At 41.6% G+C, this 20,000-nt stretch overlaps 1 protein-coding gene across 1 annotated transcript in view; it reads left to right on the forward strand.

The window, feature by feature from the left end:
- The window catches only part of LOC119574465 (peroxidase-like), a 105,091-nt gene extending 87,288 nt beyond the window's left edge, over window positions 1–17,803 (forward strand). The window contains exons 4-18 of the mRNA XM_037921698.1: window positions 2,303–2,476; window positions 6,050–6,166; window positions 6,619–6,731; window positions 7,002–7,163; window positions 7,491–7,652; window positions 8,439–8,551; window positions 9,470–9,607; window positions 9,926–10,027; window positions 11,981–12,094; window positions 13,381–13,513; window positions 13,945–14,072; window positions 14,265–14,467; window positions 14,900–15,072; window positions 15,283–15,391; window positions 16,345–17,803. Of these exons, the coding sequence (XP_037777626.1) occupies window positions 2,303–2,476; window positions 6,050–6,166; window positions 6,619–6,731; window positions 7,002–7,163; window positions 7,491–7,652; window positions 8,439–8,551; window positions 9,470–9,607; window positions 9,926–10,027; window positions 11,981–12,094; window positions 13,381–13,513; window positions 13,945–14,072; window positions 14,265–14,467; window positions 14,900–15,072; window positions 15,283–15,391; window positions 16,345–16,447 (2,044 nt within the window). The 3' untranslated portion in view covers window positions 16,448–17,803. The remainder of the gene's footprint in view (window positions 1–2,302; window positions 2,477–6,049; window positions 6,167–6,618; window positions 6,732–7,001; window positions 7,164–7,490; window positions 7,653–8,438; window positions 8,552–9,469; window positions 9,608–9,925; window positions 10,028–11,980; window positions 12,095–13,380; window positions 13,514–13,944; window positions 14,073–14,264; window positions 14,468–14,899; window positions 15,073–15,282; window positions 15,392–16,344) is intronic.
- Window positions 17,804–20,000: the final 2,197 nt, after the last annotated feature.

The following is a 20,000-nucleotide window of genomic DNA, read 5'->3' on the forward strand; positions in this document are numbered from 1 at the left end:
AGATATAGACGCAGATACTGGTGCAGATGCATCACACAGTTAAATATGAGAGGCTGAAACTTTAAAAAAGCATTTCTAAAACAAAAAGAAAATAGTAAAAGCGGACAACGAAAAGTAACAAGAAAAGAAGCCAAAAGTGTGCTGTGAACTCGCCACTTTCACCGACCCAGCAGCAATATACTGTAACCTTGATTAATGTCCATTTCTCTGTGGTTCTGCACGTTAAATCCGTGTTATGTCGAGAACAGTTGCCTATGGTATGTTCTACCGGCGTTTTCGTTGAGTATTTGCTTACGACAGACGGTGATAAGGACAATATTTTTTCTCTTTTTTTTTTACCCACGATACTTGATTAATCACGAATAACAGAGGACGATTACAATGACATTAATCATTATAATGATAATGATTATAATGATAAAGATCATGATAACATTAACAACAACAAAACAACAATAACAATAATAATAATAATGATAATAATAACAATAACAATAATATAAATAATTACAGCAATAACAGGTATGATAATAATAATTATAATAACAACGCCTTCCAGTCATTTATCAAAATGTTGTTTTTGGTAACTTCACCATTCGTATTTTTGCTCACCTTCATGAGTTCCTTTTGCTTGTAATAGGAATCTGAACGAGCATTCTGAGTTGCCGCGTTCATATCAATTGGATGAACAAGCCTGAAATATTCCTAGAGTCACTGAACCAGATACATAAAATCTCACTCATCACCTCTACCGAGCGACCTTCGATCAGCAAGTTATATTTATATTTAAAAATTTATAGACCTCTAGCTTCACAATTTAGTATTACCACATCCTGAAAGTCTGGAACGAGTTATGGAAGAGACCACAGCCAAGGTTGCAAAGAGAGAGAAAAAAATATATATCACGTAATTCTTTTCTAATTCATTTCTATATTCGTTTCCACGGTAACTTTAAAATCCATTCACTCTAACTGATTATGATGATCAGCTTCCTTCTCCGGAACGACAAAAGGGTCACATGCCAACGATATCCACAGAGTTCCAGTTATGAGCGTTGTGCTGCGTCATCTCACCCCGACTGGTAACACGCTTTGCATCACATTACCCCACACGTGTAAAATGGAGCGCCCTAGGTCAGGATTTGTAACATATGGTCCTGGGCACACGTACACGCATACACAAACACAGACACACACACAAATAGATAGCTAGTGAGATAGATAGATAGACAAACAGACGGCAGATAGAAAGACAGGCAGGTACACACACACACACACACACACACACACACCCACACACACACACACACACACACACACACACACACACATACACAGATAGATAGATATATAAATACATGTATAGGCTATATTTGATAAAATGCTCGACAATGAGATTACAATTATGTTTATTTGTGTGTCTCTGTATGCACGTTCAAGTGCAACTTTTTTTTATTATGTCTCCTTGTAGAAGTTAATATGACCATAGGTTATCTTACAAAACAACCTCAACTTTAACACAAACAATCATGAGAACCACTAACAAGAACAATAATCCGACACGTGTATATACAGAAAACACTAACTCCAAAAATATGTAAGAGAACAGGCACACAAACAGGTTACCAAAACATACATTTAATCAGAAGGCATAAACCTCACACATGACAACAATCATTACAACACAGTTACAACACACATTCCCAAACCACCCTAGCAAGCTCTTCTCCTCAGCCCCCTCTCTCTTTCCCCTACACCGTTTTTCCTCCACCCTTGCCCCCTCCTTCCCTAACGTTTAACCATTTCCTTTCTATCCGTCGCTGAAAGGAAAGGGGTTAGTGGTTGGGGTCCCTTTCCCTTCAATTCACAGGCATCCTCCCTCCTTTCCCTAACTCTTTTCCCTCCGCTCATAGGTCCTCCTTCCTCCCCTAGCTACTAACCTCTTTCTCCCCACCCACCGGTCCCCCTCCTTTCCCCAACCACTTCCCTCCTCTCTTTCCCCAAACCGCTTTCCCTTTCACAGATCCTCCTCTCGTCTTCCCCCAACCCCTAGCCCTTTCCCTCCCACGACCTCCCGTCTTCCCCCAACCGCAAACCCTTTCTCTCCCACAACCTCCCGTCTTTCCCCAACCCCGGACCCTTTCCCCTAACCCAAAACCGCAAACAAGACACCAACCGCAAACAAGACACCAACCGCACGCCCATTCGCACACCCACAAGCGACCGCCTAAACACCTTTTATCCCCTTAGCCCCAAACATCCCCCCCCTACTCCAGCCTCTAACCCCTCCCCCTCTCCCACAGGTCCCCCCACGCAGCTGAGGGCTTCACGTGCATCACCTTCCAGTCAGTGGACGCCGCCTTCATCGCCGCCAGGGACCGCCACGGCCTTCCCCGCCCTGGACGCCAGCCTAACTCCAACGACCTGTCCAACTTGGCCACGGTGCTGCTCGAGGCCACGCGGATCATAGCGCAGGAGTAAGTGGCTACAAGTTTGTGGATGAAGGAGTTTCCTTTACTTTTCATCCTCTTTCTTCCTTTTTTTTCTTTTTTTACGTCTCGTTTTCTTCTCATCGTGCCCTTTTCCTCTTTTTTCTCACCAATCTTCCTCTTTTCCCTTTTTTTATTTCTTTTTCTCATTCTCTTGATTCAACCGATGCTCCTCCTCCTCCTCCTCTTCCTCCTCCTCCTCCTCCTCCTCCTCCTTCTCCTCCTCCTCCTCCTCCTCCTCCTCCTCCTCCTCCTCCTCCTCCTCCTCCTCCTCCTCCTCTTCTTCTTCTTCTTCTTCTTCTTCTTCTTCTTCTCCTCCTCCTCCTCCTCTCTTCTTCTCCTCCTCCTTATCCTTTCTATTTCCTTTGTGTTAGGGGGAATTAGGTGCATGCGATAAAAGAAAATGCTTAGTAGTTATGGTTATGGCGACATTAAATTCGATAACCTTTTTCTCCATGAGGACGTGAATATTCACAGCGTATCTCCTAACATCGTTGGTGTGTGTATGTGTATGTGTATGTGTATGTGTATGTGTGTGTGTGTGTGTGTATGTGTGTGTGTGTGTGTGTGTGTGTGTATACACACACACGTGTATATATAATGCAATTAATTAAAATAACTCTTGTCTTTTTTTCTATATATCTTAGAAAATATGAAAGTGATATTCTGTCTCCTAACTTTTACCAAGTAATAATGATCCAAGTCATTTCCTGACCTAATTGTAGTTATTAAAGCGGATCACACATATATAAGTAATTTTCCTTGAAAAAATGTGATTTATCATGCACTGGCATCTCATGGAGGCTGCTTGACGTACTAATGACCTTGTTAATGTTTCCAAAGCATTTATCATGGCATCATTTTTCCCTGTTCAGATAACTGTATTTAATACATTCCTTTTGCTGCCCTAAATTAAATTACATGAATACGTTTAGTCATTTAATGGTGGGCAAGTTTTTCATGTGCTGTAATTGGTTATTATTGCAAGTGATAGTGGCATTCTTAACTGCATAAAGAGTTCAGTCTTTGGCAGCGTGCTTTCTTTTTGTATACATAGTTATAACAAAGTTACATAAACTGTTATGGCCTCTAACATAATAGCAAAAACGACTGCACTTGGCAATACTAACACCGCCATATTTTCTATATTGCAAACACTATCAATTACTCCCTATCAACAATAGGTCTAGTCCTATCATCATCCAAAGCAGAAAGGGGACATCACGAACAACTAGACTATGACAAAAATCGTTTAAACATAGGTAAATAAACACACACAAAAAATCAAAACCGTGCCGCACTTCAAACCATGGTGCTAACAAGACACTCTCAGAGATATGCACACCTTGACCCCAAGTGGGAATAAATCCATTTGTTCCTTTCACTGCATAAGTATTAAGAGTTGTCATTCTCGCTTTAGAAAGTGTATGTGCATCTTCAGAAAATGTAGTTATGGTAAGAACGGTGCATTATACAAGAGTAAAATCTAACAGCGAATGCAATTAGGAAAGGTTTGTAATGTGTGGGCCTTTTAAATATTCATAAAATACTGGCGTTTTAGTGTAAATACCTAAAGAAATGTGGGTCATCCTTTGACTTCCCTCCTCCTCCCCTCTCTCTCCTTTCCCCCTCCCTTTACCCCTTCTCGTCACCCTCTCCCTTCTTCTTTAACCCTTCTATATATCCCTTTTACCTTCTTCTCCCCCTCTCCCTCCCTACCTCCCAAAAGTCACTTTCAAACTGCCAGGTATCTGAATAATATTGCTGAAATTCCAATCGTCCCTTTGTTTTACCTTTTTCAGCTCTATGCATTTTTTCCTTCATTCTTTCAATGACGGCGAGTCTTAAAAACAGCCAGAACATGCACTTGTGCGATTCGTTTTAAAATTTATTCATTTTTAGTAAAAGCTGGGGATGGGGTACCTGGACCGGTAGCTGAGTCACTGTAACTAATGGGGGAAGGGAAGGGGGTGGGGGAACTGTGCCTTTACATGAAGTTGTCCGCTAACGCCTTGACCTTTATAGCATGACCTTTGATACTTGTTGAGGTAGGACGAGAGATTTAAATTTCAAATCTTGGACAAGCCGTTGGAGGTTAAACCAACGCAAAACAAGGTCTACATACATATTGTTGACGGATACTTCCCTTCAATCTCCGACCATGGGTAAATATTCTACGCCTTCGCAATCATAAGCAGCAATAACTTTAGAATAAATGTCAAAATACATCACTCATACGTTGAATTACAGAACAGTTCGAATCAAACAAATAACCCGCCCTACGTACTCTACGGCATTTGCAAGAATGAACACCGAATAAAAATAATTCTAAAACGATTAATGATCACTTACCGTTTGCTGGAGTTTTGTCTGTTTGTCGGCAAACTGTTGAGTAGCCTTCAAGTTGTGTAATCCCACACATTCGGCCATTCTATTTTCGCTATCACACTGACTGCGCTATAAGTATCACTATAGGCTTTATCTAGAAATTTCACAAACACGCTGACTGCGCTATAAATATCACTAGAGGCTTTATCTAGAATTTTCACTATTTTCACTCTCGCGCCACATTCAGCTATAAGTATCACTAGGCTTTGTCTAAAAATTTCACTATATATTTTCACTATCGCGCCACACTGACTTCTCTATAAATATCACTAAAGGCTTTATCTAGAATTTTCACTGGCACACACACTGACAGATATAAATATCACTATAGTCTTTATCTAGAATTTTCACTATTTTCACTCTCGCGCCACACTGAGCTATAAACATCACTGTAGGCTTTATCTAGAATGTTCACTATTTTCACTATTGCGCTACAATGACTGAGCTATAAATATCAAAATAGGCTTAATCTAGAATTTCCTTGGAGTTTCGTTGGCAAATGTGAAAAAAATCGATTCTGAATGTTGTAAATCCACTTGGCTTATCACATTCACTAACTTAAACTTTGCGAAGATTGATTCTGAGATAATAGCCTTTCAAATTAACAGACACCACAAGTACACACAAATTTAAATGAAAAAAAAAAATGGAACAACGCACTCGACACTTGCTAAAAACAAACTGGTTCGTTTTGGCGAGAAATGTGGGATCCTGTCGACCAATCAGCGATCGATATGAAAAAATAGGTGGCGATTATTGAAAAATTAACCAATCATAACCCTGTCTGATTACCATGCGCTTTATGATTGGTGCAAATCATATAAATGTTTGGTAAGCCAATGTGCAGGAGTTTTTTTTATTGTTTATTCAATTGTTTCAAGGGCGCGCACGGGAGGTCTTTAAACGCACGGCTTCTAGGCCATATACGAAGACGCGAAGGGTAGTAGTCTCCATTACTTGACGTAAAACTGATCGTTTATGACGGTATTTAGTTTGCATTAGGTTAAGTGTACGTTAGCGCGAACTCGTATCGATATTTTGATATCCTCATCGTGCCGTGTTTGGTGTAGTGTGTGTGTAGACAGACATACAAAGACGGTTAATCATGTAGGGAAAGCATTTTCCTAAGCCTCGCCTTATCCCTCCGCTAACCCTCTTCCGTGGCTCCGTCAGGTACAACCTCCCGAAGGACGTTCTTGTCAACGGCATCCCACTCATAGACAGCTTCAAGACCATCGTGGGATCCATTTGCCCGGACTTCATCAAGCCTGTAACCTGCACTCCCAAACGGTAAGTAGTGAATAGTATTAAAAAGAAAGAAAGGAAATAGAACGATAAAAATGATGTTATGCAAACTACGAGAGGGGTGATACTGCGATCCCGAATAACTGGGAAATTGCATAATAAATATATTGTTAATATTAGGTATAAACAATCTTTTATCAGATGCTTTCATTTCCAAAAGTATCTCTACAGAAACCCAGTTATTGTATATCAATTCGTATTGTGAGAGTAAGAAAGAACATAATAAAAAAATGACTTCAGGAGGTCTACGAAAAAATGAATAAATAAATAAAAAATATCTACGAGTACTAGAAAAGAAATGAATAAAGATAAAATATTTGTTTGTCTGACGTCATCGCTAGTGTAAGATATACCTACGAAATTACTTTTAAAAAATCACCTATGTTTAGAAAGTACAAAAAGGGCAAAAAATCATTTAATCATTTAATTTTTCACAGATACCGCGAGTATGACGGCCGCTGCAACAACTTGGAGAACCCGGCTTGGGGATCAAGCTTCTCATCCTTCAAGCGCCGCCTTCCTCCTGACTTCGCTGACGGTAAGATCTTCTATACTTATCTCGTACTTTTTTCTGCAGTATACGTGTGTTTTCTCTTTCCCAGTTTGTTTTTCCTCGATTTTTCTTTCATGCTCATTTTTATTGAACTTTCAGATATGTGATTTCATTTTGTTTTTTTCATTACCCATTTCCATAAGTTTCCAGTCTTGTAAATATTCCTCTTACCAATTCACTGCAAACGGTTTTGCTCAGCTAAACTTACAAAAACAGAAAAAAAATCCACCACTTTTCATTCTTCCCTTTCCCCTCGCAGGCATCGACGCCCCCGGGTTGGGGCCGGGGGGTACCCACTCCCCTCGCCAAGGATCGTCTCCGCCCACCTGCATCGCGACGAAGGCCTCCACGACCACGCCGTCACCATCATGCTCGTGGCTTGGGGACAGGCGATCGACCACGACCTCACGTTTACCTCGGAGACGAAGGGTGAGTGTCTAACAAGTACGGGGAGGGGAAGGGTTGGGGGGGGAAGGGGGAAGAGGGCAAGGATGGAGGAAGGATGATAGGGGAAAAGCAGGAGAAGGGTGGGAAGTAAGAGCGAAGGGGAAGGAGAGAGGAAAGAAGGAAGACCTATAGCGAGTAAGAGAGAGATACTGCATGCATATATACAGTATTTACACGTATGACCTGTATGTATAAGACAAAGCTTCATAACACAAATGATTCCAAAATGAAAAGAGACGGGAAGCAACCCTTCAGCTCTACCCACAACCTAACCACCAATTTTTACCCCCCCCCCCCTTCCCATCTTAGACCCCCACACCAAAAAGGAACCGAAGTGCTGCGACGGCGAGACCCACCCTGCCTGCTTCCCCATCCACGTGCCCGACAAGGACCCCTTCTACTCCCTCTTCAGACAGAACTGCATCTCCGTCGTGAGGTCTCTGCCTGGCGTCCGATACGGTTGCAAGTTCGGTTAGTAAACGTTTGAGTGGTTTGTTTGTTTGTTTTTTGTATTAATTTTAATTTATTTATCCATTCATGTGTTTGTTTTTTGTATTTGTTTATTCGTTCGTTCTTTTTTTTTACGTTACTTGGTTTACTTTTGGTGATAGTGTGTGCTTTGATGTAATTTATGTGCATACGTTTTTTATTTTTATTAGCTTTGTTGGTATGGTTTCGTTTTTTATTACAGACAGGGACCGAAATCAAAGGCGAGAATCCATATCATCATAATTAACTCAGCACTGACTGTAATTGAACACACATCTTTACCAATTCTGGTAACACTAGTTCTAGGAGCATATTTGTGGCAAATGCAGGTCACAATTCTCACAACTGTTATCAGTGCAATCAATCCAAATTAACATTCATTCTAAAATTGTTCACGCCCTTACTCATCACCAGCGCCCACCCCTATCGCCCACTCCTACAATAGAGACCTTCGAAGCAAAGAGTAATATTCCTTTCACTCTACACGCCTCTTATAATACAATATAATACTCATCCTCCCGTACTCACCACCCATCTTCCACTCCGGCAAAGTAACGATCCAAAATTCTACTTACTCCACACGCTCCTTACTCTCTTATTCACCAGAACAACACTCCCAACCGACACGCACTCCACAGACACCCCACAATAACGCCCTTACTCATCGCCAACACTCACCCAATCGCCACCAAAGCAGCGATCCAAACCGACATTCACTCACTCACTTATCCACGCCCTTACTATATCTCCCACTCATCCCCCTGACAGGTCCGAGGTCGCAGATCAACCAAATCACATCCTACATCGACGCCAACTGGGTCTACGGCAGCAACGAGCAGACAGCTAACCGCATCCGTCTCCATCGCGGAGGATTGATGAAGGTGAGAGAGAGTGGGGGGAGGGGGAAGGGGGGAAAGGGTGGGAGGGAGAGGAGTGAGGAGGGGAGGAGTGGGATTGAGGAAGTGAGGGAAGGTTTGAAGGAGAGGTGAGGGAAGTTGGGGGAGGGGGAGTGGGGGAATGGGTGTGGTGGAAAGGATTGGGATGGAGGGAGTGGGGGAAGGAAAGGGATTGAGGGAGTGGAAAAGGGATTGGGGAGGGGGAGTTGGGGGCAGGAGAATTGATTGGGGTGGGGGAGTGGGATTGAGGAAGTGGGGAAGATCAAGAGAGAGGGAGAAAAAGGTGGTAAGGGGAGAGATTAGAGGAGGAGGAGAGGGACTGGGAAAGGAGTAAGGAAGGAGGGAGGAGCAGAGGAAGGAAGAAGGGGGTGGGAGGAAGATGAGGATGAATAGGGAAGGAGAATAGAAGAGAAAAGGAGAGGAAGGGTCGGAGAAAAACAGAGTATAGAATGCATGAGGAAACGGAGAAGGAATAGGTGTGAGAAAAAGCAGGGAGGAAGAGAGGATAAAGGAGTGAAGGAAGAGAAAAAGGTAAGAGACGGTGGGAAAAGAAAGGAGGGGGAAGGAGAAGGGGGAAAAGGGAAGAGACAGAGACAAAAAAGAGGATAGATAAGCAAGGGAAAAGGGAGGAAAGGGGAGAAATAATAAAAAAAAGGATGATGGATAGGAAAGATAAAGAGAATGGCAAAGCTGGGTGAGGGTGAAAGACTTACGAAAAGGATGAGAGAAAAGACAAAAAATGGAGAGCGAACAAAGGAATGAAAGGGAAAGAGAAAAAAAAAGAAACATAAATTAAGCCAACTATCTAAAATTGCACTTACGCCCCGACGAAGAGCGATTCAAAACAGCAGCAAAAACAACAAACCAACAACAAAACCTCTCACTCCCGCCCTCCGTTGCCAGTCCCTGCCGGTGTTCCGCGAGTACGGCATGAAGGACCTGCTGCCCCTGAAGCTGGAGGAGCCCGAGGAAGGCTGCATCAGACCCAACAACGACGTCTACTGCTTCGACGCCGGAGACAACAGGGTCAACGAGCAGCTGGTGAGATCTGGATTTTAGTTGGCGGTTATCTGTTATTGTAAAAGAGATAGGGATAAGTGAAGAAATGGATAAAAAGAAAAATGTGATAAGATTTAAAAAAAAAGGTAAATGGGATATAAATTCACATTTATGCAGAATTACAAGAGTTACTAGCACATAAGTACATACATACACGCACGCACTCACACATTCAAACAAACACGTAACCACATCCACCCTCACGCTCCCCCCTTACCAACGCTGATACCCACACCCCTACACCCATCCACACCCACCCTTCCACTAACCACTCTTGCCCTCTCCCCCCCCTTCCTCTAGGTTCTGGCCGTCGTGCACACCATGATGATGCGCGAACACAACCGCATCGCCATCGAGCTCTACCGCTACAACCCCCACTGGGATGACGAGACGCTGTTCCAGGTCAGTGCTGTGGCTGGAGGCGGAAAGGGGGCGGGTCAGAGGCTCATGGAAATCGAACTTTTTTTTTTTTTTTTCTTTTTTTTCTTTTTTCTTCTTTTGAGGGGGCGGGACAGAGGCTCATGTTTTTTTTTTTTTTTTTTTTTTCCTCTTTTCATATTTTCTTTTCGTTTTTTTGTTTTTTTACGTTTTCTCTCTCTTCTTCTCTTCTCTTTTTTACTACTTGTGTCATATCATCTATTGGTGATGTCACGTTTAAATTTTTTTCTTCTTCTTTTATTGTCATATAACGCGGTATTTTACGTCAAGAACACTTAGAATAAATGAGAGAGAAATATAAATAAAAATGAAAGTAGAACAACGGTATTGATATCATATCATATATCAAATCATATCTTATTTTATCGTATAGTTATATAAGGCTTGCGCTCCGTCTACACGATAGCATATTTATAAGCTTTTGGGTGCCGGGGGTCACTTTATGTCAGGGCGAGTTAGAAAGGAAGGAAGGAAGGGGAGAAAGGGAGAGAGGACGGGAAGGAAGGAGAGATGTTATTCTCTTCACTCTCCCTCTCTCCTTTCTTACCCCCTTAACCTTCTCCCTCTCTCGCCTTCTCCCTCTTTCGTTTCCTCTTCTTCCTTGATCATCACTCTCCCTCTTGATTTTTCAGTCCTTCCTCATCTTCTCTCCTCCTTCCTACTCTCCTTTCTCCCTCCTTCCTGTCTTCGTCTCTCATGTCCTCTTTCCCTTCTTTCTACCTCCCTCTCTCTTTCCTTTCTCATTCCCTCCACACCCTCATTCTCTTTCTAATCACCATTATCAACAATACTGTCTATATTACTATTATTATTACTAATTTTATCATTACCGTTATCAATATCGGTATTGTTATTGTTATTGCTACTGTTATTATTATCATTGTTTATTATTATTATCATTATTATTATTATTATTATCATTATTGTTATTATAATAATAGTAATAACAATAATAATTATCATTATTATCATTATCATTATTATTGTTATTGCTATTATAATTGTTATCACTGTTATTATTATTATATTTACTATCATCATTATGTGTCATTATCACAGTCATTATTATCATCATCACCATAACCGTCATTATCATTACCATCGGTATCATTTACACCATCGACGGCTTCTCACCGCGGGGAACTGAGCTCCCATGACGTGCATGAAAGTAAGAGTGCATGACAGAAGCCAAACGTCTTGCATCCATTGCGCAATTGCAGGAAGTCGGATTGCAATCTCGACTTCTGCACGTATTCAATCTCTTTTGATCTGATAAACTCACTCCCTTTCACTATCTTTTTTTTTTTTGAGTATTTTTGTTTTTGTTTTCGTTCAGTTTTCTTGTTCGTTTGTTGTTTTGTTTTTTCTTTTTTTTAATGGATCTTATTATCGTGATTGTTATTTTCATCTTCAATGGCATTGTCATTGTTGTTATTATCTTCATCTACATTATTTGCATTGGTATCAGGGTTACTAAGATTATTATTATTATCCTCATTATTGTTAATAATCTCGTCATTATCATAAGCATTATAATCATCATTTCGTTATTATTATAATTTTATTATCATTGCTGTTACATGATCTTCATCGTCACTATCTTCACACTCCTTACCGCACTATCATCGCCGTCGTTATTAGAATCACCATCGCCACCACCACCACTATCACCACCATCACCACCACCACCACAGCCACCACCACCTTTACCATCCCCGCTACCATTGCTACCATCGTCCACCCCTCACTACCACCACCATTACCAGCCCCATTACACCATCATCCTACTACCACACTCACTACCCTCCCCCCCCCCCACCATCACCCCCACTACCACATTCACTCCCTCCCCCCCCCACCCTACCCCCGCCATCACCACCACAGGAAAATAACTCCGTCCTTTCCCCTTTTTTCCAGGAAACCCGCAAGATCGTGGCGGCCAGCATCCAGCACATCACCTACAACGAATTCCTGCCCATGGTTTTGGGTAAAGAGGTCATGCACAAGTACGGACTCATCCTCGAGAAACACGTGAGTACTGACGAAACGCCTGATTCATCGAGTGAGTCATTTGACATGGGGTGGGGGGTAGGGTGGTGATGTGTAATATCATGAGAGTACTTATTTTATTCATGACGTGAAAGGTAGTTTATTGGTGACGTGAGTAACGGTTCATTCATCACGTGAGTTGCAATTCATCCATAGAACGTGTGCAAAAATGCTCCCTCTTATTATGTCCTTACACCTTGCCATAACGCTTTAATTAGTTGAGGAGCAAACACTACAGCTCAGTAATTCACTAATTGTAACTAGAAGTACTGTTTCATTACATTTGCATAAGGTTTAACTCACCCACACCTGTATTTGCATAAGTCAGCTAACCATCACGTGACGTACATTTTTTTCTTGTTATCGTTATTTTTTCATACAAATCAAATCAATGTAATCATCGGAGTTTCGTCATTAGAAATGGGGAAAAAAGAGAGAAAGAAAGATCGTGAGATAAATGTAACTGACAGGCAGATGCGGTATTAACACTAAACGCGAAGAGAGAAATGTGAATGATGTTGCGTTTTCTTTATCTGAAAAGATAAAAGATCTCCATTCTGTCAGCATTTTTCTGGTTTGGTAATATTCACCTCTGAACTAGAAGAAGCACCTCGTTATGATGATTGTAAATGGACATCAATATGGATTGTGTTATTTCGAAGTTTTCGTGTAATATCGTCTGCGCAGAAGAGGGCAAGAAAAGGAGAATGCAGTCTTAGTCAGGTTTTATTTCTGACTCAGTGGCCGACTAGATATTTCAAAGGTTGCATCACAGAAAATTAAATAGATTAATGAAGCCGTAAACATGCTAGAAAGTGAACACAAATTCAGCGAAAGTGAAACGCAAAACTTCGGCGCATGAATCTATAACGTAAGAAAGATAATTTATCTCCTTACGAAAAGATATGAATGGGAATGAATATCTTCACAGTACAAGAGATGCATATGACCGGTTTCGATTATATCTTCGTCAGAAATACGTGCATTTCTGACGAAGATCTAATCGAAACCGGTCAATACATTTCTTGTATTGTGAAAATATTCATTTTTATTCATATCTTCTATACATTTGTCAATATGAATACGGATTATCTCCTGACTTCATTGCGACACGTATTGTGATATGGCTCTTTATAGAGGTTCAACTTCAACAGGTAATGAAACACGCAGGTAAATACCCTTTTACATAAGATCACAATGACCTTTGAGTGCCACAACTTCTCGAAGTTCCTAAGCTAATGACCCTCCCCCTCCTCCTCTCCCTCCAGGGCTATTTCGACGGCTACGACCCCACCATCGACGCCTCTATGTCCTCGAACTTCGTCACCGCCGCCTTCAGGTTCGGCCACTCCCTCCTGCCGTCCACCATCGAGCGCTGGAGCCCCGCCCACAAATACGTCGGTGAGTGGAGCGACCTGGCTTGACCTAGAGTGAGCTGGCCTTACCAGGTCTAGCCTGACTTGGCCTGCTTGGTACGCCGCCCTGATCTGTGCTTAGGTCTTTGGTACCTACCGCGTGTTAGGCATTTTTTGTCTGTTGGTAATATGTATCCTCTGATTAGAAGGTAATTGTTCCGTTGTAGTTTTAGCATTTATTATCATTTATAACACTGAATTTTCACGCTTTGCAGTCTGTCTCAAGTTTTCCTTGATTTACTCCTAATATCTTTTTAAAAATCGCACACCAGACCAGGAACCCTTTTCGAGTGTACCAACCACGTTCGTTGCTCTCGTTTCCTCTTCCATTCCGCGATGAATCGGCTTCTTTCCCGTGTCACGTTCCGCTTTCCAGCTCCAGGAGAGTCATCTTAATCTCATCTCGTCTTCCCTCAGCATCCCAGCGTCTGAGCTTCATGTTGAGACAGCCTTATGACTTGTACAAGGGCGGATGGTGCGATCAGTACATCATGGGACTCTGCAACCAGGTCGCACAAGCTATGGACGACGCGGTCACTCAGGAGGTCAGTTTAACTACATGTATGTGAGATAAAAAAGTGCTATTTCTTATAGCATACATTGAAAGAGAGAGAGAGAGAGAGAGAGAGAGAGAGAGAGAGAGAGAGAGAGAGAGAGAGAGAGAGAGAGAGAGAGAGAGAGAGAGACAAGGAACCAGAGGGAAATGATCCTTAACCGACGCCCAAACCTTGTTCCAGGTAACCAACCACCTGTTCCAAGAACCGGACAAGAAGTGGGGCATGGACTTAGCCGCCATCAACATGCAGCGTGCCCGAGAACACGGCGTGCCCTCTTACAACGCCTTCAGGGTCTTCTGCGGGATGCCCAAGATCAATCGCTTCGACGACCTCCTCGGCTGGATGACCAACAAGACGGTGAAGCGGTACTCGGACGTCTACAGGTAGGTCGTGGCTTGGAGGGCGTCGTGGTTGGTGCTGTTGGCTGGCAGTGTGGTCTGCCTGTCGCTATTAAGGTAGCCAAATGCCTCGTCATCTAATTAGTGACGCGCATGAATGGATTAACGAGATTCCCACTGTCCCTACCTACTATCTAGCGAACACACAGGCAGGGGAACGGGCCTATAGTTAAATGTGGTTGATGGAGATGTCACTGCTTTGTGTACTTTTATGCCCCACCACAGCTATCCACGTAGCCTGAATACTATCATGTGTTTAACCACCAGCTGTCGTTCTCATACAACACCACCATTTTAATCTTCCGTTCGCGACCAACCCCTTCACCCCTTCCTTCACCTCCTTCTCCCCTTCTTTCACCTCCTTCCCCCCTCTTTGCTTCCCTCTCCCTCTCTTCACCACCTCCTCCTCCCCCCCAGGCACCCCGACGACATCGACCTGTGGAGCGGAGGTGTGAGCGAGCGCCCTCTGCCCGGCTCCATGGTTGGCCCGACGTTCAGCTGCCTCATCGGCCTCACGTTCAAGGAGCTTCGCTACGGAGACCGCTTCTGGTACGAGAACCGCGGCGGATACGATTCCGACTTCACGCTGGGTGAGTTCATTTTTATTATTATTTTTTTTTAGGATGACGGTAAAGTTGGGTAGGTGGTGAAAGGGAGATTCAGAGAGAAAGAGAAGATTAGAAAGAGAAGGAGAAAGAATACCAGGAAACCCTAATTAAAGAAAGAGAAAGAATGACTGAACCAAAGCCAAATAAAGCAGTCCACACACTAACCGCAGCCCCTCGGCCTCTCCGCCACAGAGCAACTTGAAGAGATCCGTAAAGTGAAGCTGTCCAGGATCATTTGCGACAACAGCGACGACATCAAGACCATGCAGGTGTACGCGATGGTGCTGCCCGACCACGAAATGTAAGTGCTGCCCACGCTAACTGCCCCTTGTTAGGGCGGTTTCCTTTGCTTTTGTGTCATTTACGTTTTTTTTAGGGGATGACACTAATTTCTTCCATATAAACATAAAGAAAGGTACGGTTTTTGTCCATTCCAAGCAGCAAAATAAGGGAACAAATAAAATACAAGAAAAAACATGCACGAGGAAATACTGAAAGGATTTCTACTCGGAAATATTTGTTTAAGCTAAATACCACATTAATACCACAGTGTAGATGTTTCAGTGTCACTTATAACTTCTTTTCTGTAAAGGTTTTAGAAATGAATTCGGTTGTTAAACTTCCATAGAAAAGCATCATGGCCTCATAATCTCAGTTTTTACAGATGTTTCCCGCACTCAAAGCACAGGATTTAAGAACCTTGGGCGACAAGGAAGCCTTCACTGTGAAGCCTCGGAAGGGAAGGGGAGAGGAGGACATTTCAGGGAAAATGAAAAGCTTTCTGTATCAGTTTCGCATGGTGTTTCGCTTCATTAGATACTGTGGGTGTGTCCATTTGCAGAGGACATGGGTTTTCAAAACGTAATACACAGCCAGAAAAGGGACGGATATTTGTGGCTGCGTTTCGTTTTATTTGTGTTGAAGCGTTATTGTGTGTGCAGATTTCGAAGTCTTTGCCTCGGTTTATCCATACGTTTGAGGAATTTTCTGGAAGTATTCTGATTGCTTCTTACTCTTGGGGTCCTAATGTATATTGTCTATGCATGGAGAGGTTTTCTGCGTATTCGTTCGTATATGTGAAGAGAACGTGGGTAAAGGCACTTGGCGTGTTCTTGTGAATACAAATTCACACATGAAAGGGAATATACTGAAAGAACGGCCGTGTAGACATATACATTATACGGACCTGGTTAGTAAAAAGGATAGATATAAACATGTAGAAAATAACACGGTTTGTCCCTTGTCTCGTTGCAGAAACCCGCGCGTCCCTTGCAACTCCGGGATCTTGCCCAGGATGGATCTCAGCAAATGGCGGGACCCCCACGGCCCGCACCCCCGCGTACGTCCTGGCTTCTAAGTAGCAACTCTCCCCTAACTCCTTACCCCCCCCCCCCTCCAACTCTCAGTCTCCATCAATGCTGCAACTCCCCCATGCCCCTTGCCCGCAACCCCCTCCTTCGACCTCCCAGCCTCTCAGAAGTCATCGCTTAACCAGTGCTTCCTCCGCCTTGCTGTCATCCTCGTCCCAATCCGTCCACATTACCGCAGCACCTCCTCCTTCAGCGCCCCCTTCTGCGGCATGGATCCTCCTTGTGCTATGCTGTACTGTGCCGTCGACCACTCCTTCATGTGCTAACTCTCCTCGGTGGATGGATGGTGATGATGATGATGCCCCTCCCACGTCTCTCTCTCTCTCTCTCTCTCTCTCTCTCTCTCTCTCTCTCTCTCTCTCTCTCTCTCTCTCTCTCTCTCTCTCTCTCTCTCTCTCTCTCTCTCTCCTTACACCATATTGCTTCCTCTCTTTCTTATTTTCCCTCTTCTCCATATCTCTGTCATCTCCGGTTTCCCCTTCCCCTTCCAACCACGTCTCGAGACGTGCCATCAGCAACTCATAAGAGGCTGTTGTTCCTTTTTGTACCTCAAGCCTTCCACTTCCCACTTCTCCTCCTCCAGCGGCGTCATACTTTAATTTTCAAACGGGAAACCTGGGGGGAAAGAAAATAAAGAGAAAAGGCTAGAAATAGAGATAGAGAGTAGTGAAAAGACGTATCTCTAAGCAGCCTCTCCATTCCATCCACCAAACCTGAAATTCCCAACCCATGGCTTCATAGCAGCATGAAGAAGAGAGGGGTCTTCTACGCAAAAATCAATGTTTCGATTATATATATATTTTCTTCTCTTAAAAAGACTTTCTAATCTAGATTCTAATGTGATTTATTTTCTTTTATTGTTTTCCGTTTTCTGTGAGTGTTGCCGTCTGCTTATCCCTCTTCTTTATTAGCAGCACTTATTTTTTTCTCAGAAGATCTTAGATGCATGTGTATATTTTACCATTATATTATTGTAATTATCATCATATTACTTTTTCCTGCCAGAATATAGTTTATTGATAGAGCGTATACAAAATATCCGCGTCAATTGCCATACCGGAAGTATATGTGTGAAAAAGAATCACCTTCCCGTTCTGTGAAAATCGCATATAAAGCAATGTAAGAATAAAAGTGTCATTGTAAATAACATCCATTTTTTATGAACTGAATGAAATGTTATCAAAGAAAATGGGAAGGACTGATCAGTTCTTATAAAATCTATATTCTTTAAGAAATCGCATATTGAAAAAAAAAAAATTAATACTTCGTATGGAATGGTAAATTTGCATGAAAACACAAACTTTTAAAATGTTTGGAATTTGCATAATGCAGACACAGATACATGTGTAAAGTGTATATTAAAATAAAACGTATGCATTCCATACTTGAGTAATTGTAAAGGAATTTATAAAGAGTCATTATTTGCTATGCTCTTTAAATGTATTTCTTACATTTTATTTTTATTTTTAATTTCGTCCGTTTGTATTTAGTTCATTTAATAGGTTATCAAATTATTTCTGTGAACTGTCTAGCATAGTTTATTCTGCTATAATTTGTATACATATATACATGTAAATACACATAATTACCATTCCTTTTCAGAAAATCTCTTATCGAATTTGTCGCCTTATTAATTAATGCTCTCTCTGAGTCAGTCATAATTTAATCAGTATACGAACGCACAAATTGGTTTTGGAAATTTAATTATAAACTTTTTCTCTCCCCCCCCCATCCTCACGCACCAAAAAAAATACGCGACTTCCTTCCTTTGTAAAGCTTTTTGTAAACCAAACTTAAAACCAGTGATTACTTTTGGAAACTTTGAATACTGAAGAAGAATCTGAATTTGATGATATGCAAATTTTGATAATCTCGTATAAATGTGCTTCGAGTTGTGGGTGTCGAGGCTTAGAAAATGATAAAGATAAACAAAACAGAAAGTAGAAAGTAATTAAAAGCAAACGACTAATGATAGTAATAATAACAAATTCTCATAACATCATTTTTATTATTATATCGATATCATACAAAGACCTTCCTTTCAGAACTAAGGCTAACCCTCGACAGCTACAAATCTTAAACAAAAGTAACCTATATATATAAACCATATGTGTTATGTATGTATATATATGTATCTTTTTACTGTAAATGCAGGAGTTCGTGTGCGTGTGAGTCCCGCTATACCATACAGCCTTTTAATGTATATGTGTCTTGCCTGTGTAGATAATTCAATTTCCTTATGTATGGCTTGGAATAACGCTCAGGGTCTGCTCTCTGAAGCTCATTAGACCCTGTAGAAAGATCCCGAGATTTTTTTTTTTCTTTTTTTCGATTCAGTTCTTTTCGTGTTGTTCTCTGTGTTATTATTCATTGTGTTCTGTCTGTTGTCTTTCGATCCTGTCTGTTTGATTTCGTTTCGTATTACCTTTTTTTTTCCTGTTTCTGTCTGTTTGTTTCTCTCTCTCTCTCTCTCTCTCTCTCTCTCTCTCTCTCTCTCTCTCTCTCTCTCTCTCTCTCTCTCTCTCTCTCTCCCTCTCTCTCTTCTCATTCTTCTTTTTCTTCTTCTTCCTTTTTCCCCTCCCCCCCTCCCTCCCCTCCTTCTGTTTCCTTCTTTCTCCATCCCCTTTCCTTCTCCCTTCCTTTCTTCTTCTCACGTCTCCTCTTTCCCACGTATCAGAATATCTTGAGTAACCAAACGTAAGGGATGTTAATCGGTAAGATAATTTTTTTGTACATAATGAAATATAGTATTTTGCATACCTCATTCTTTTATTCCCATCCAAGCATGACGAGGTATCCCCGCTCCACCTTAATTTACCCTTTATATATATATATATATATATATATATATATATATATATATATATATATATATAATATATATATATATAATATATAGATATATATATATATATATATATATATATATATATTATATATATATATATATATATATATATATATATATATATATATATATATATATGCGTCTATGAATGTGTCTGACATTGCTTTTGAGTGTGCTTATGAAAAGTCTGGCCATTTTTATGTATGTTTCTCTGTTTGTCTATCATTTCAATTAAAACGTACTTTTCATATTCTTCTAGCTGTCAACCGTTTACCAAATTGGTCAGTGTTCCTTAACAGTAGCTTTTCTAGATGTAACGAAATAATGACTCTAGATCCTTGGTATCCCTCTAGACTAACAGAGGCAGCCTTCAGAACAGCAGCTTTCAGATACGTATTACAAAACTCAGTCAAGGAATGGTCACACTTGTGTCTATGTTACTCCGAACAATTCCTTCTGTACCACAACACTTCAAAAAATACATTGTTATATGTCTTATACCATATATAAGTTAGGGTTTTGCCAGTTCTATCGTTGGCCCTTTTCCAGATTCATTCCGCCATGTCTAAAATCCTTTCCCGCTGTACTTTTTCCCTTTTTTCCTCCGCCTAATGTCTTCGCAACGCCCACCATCAGCCCTCCCTTCTCCTTGTGGGCGTTCCCCTCCGCCCTCAGCTACGCCCATTTCCCAG

The sequence above is a fragment of the Penaeus monodon genome, chromosome 6 (assembly GCF_015228065.2).
Source record: "Penaeus monodon isolate SGIC_2016 chromosome 6, NSTDA_Pmon_1, whole genome shotgun sequence".
Classification (NCBI taxonomy): Eukaryota; Metazoa; Arthropoda; class Malacostraca; order Decapoda; family Penaeidae; genus Penaeus; species Penaeus monodon.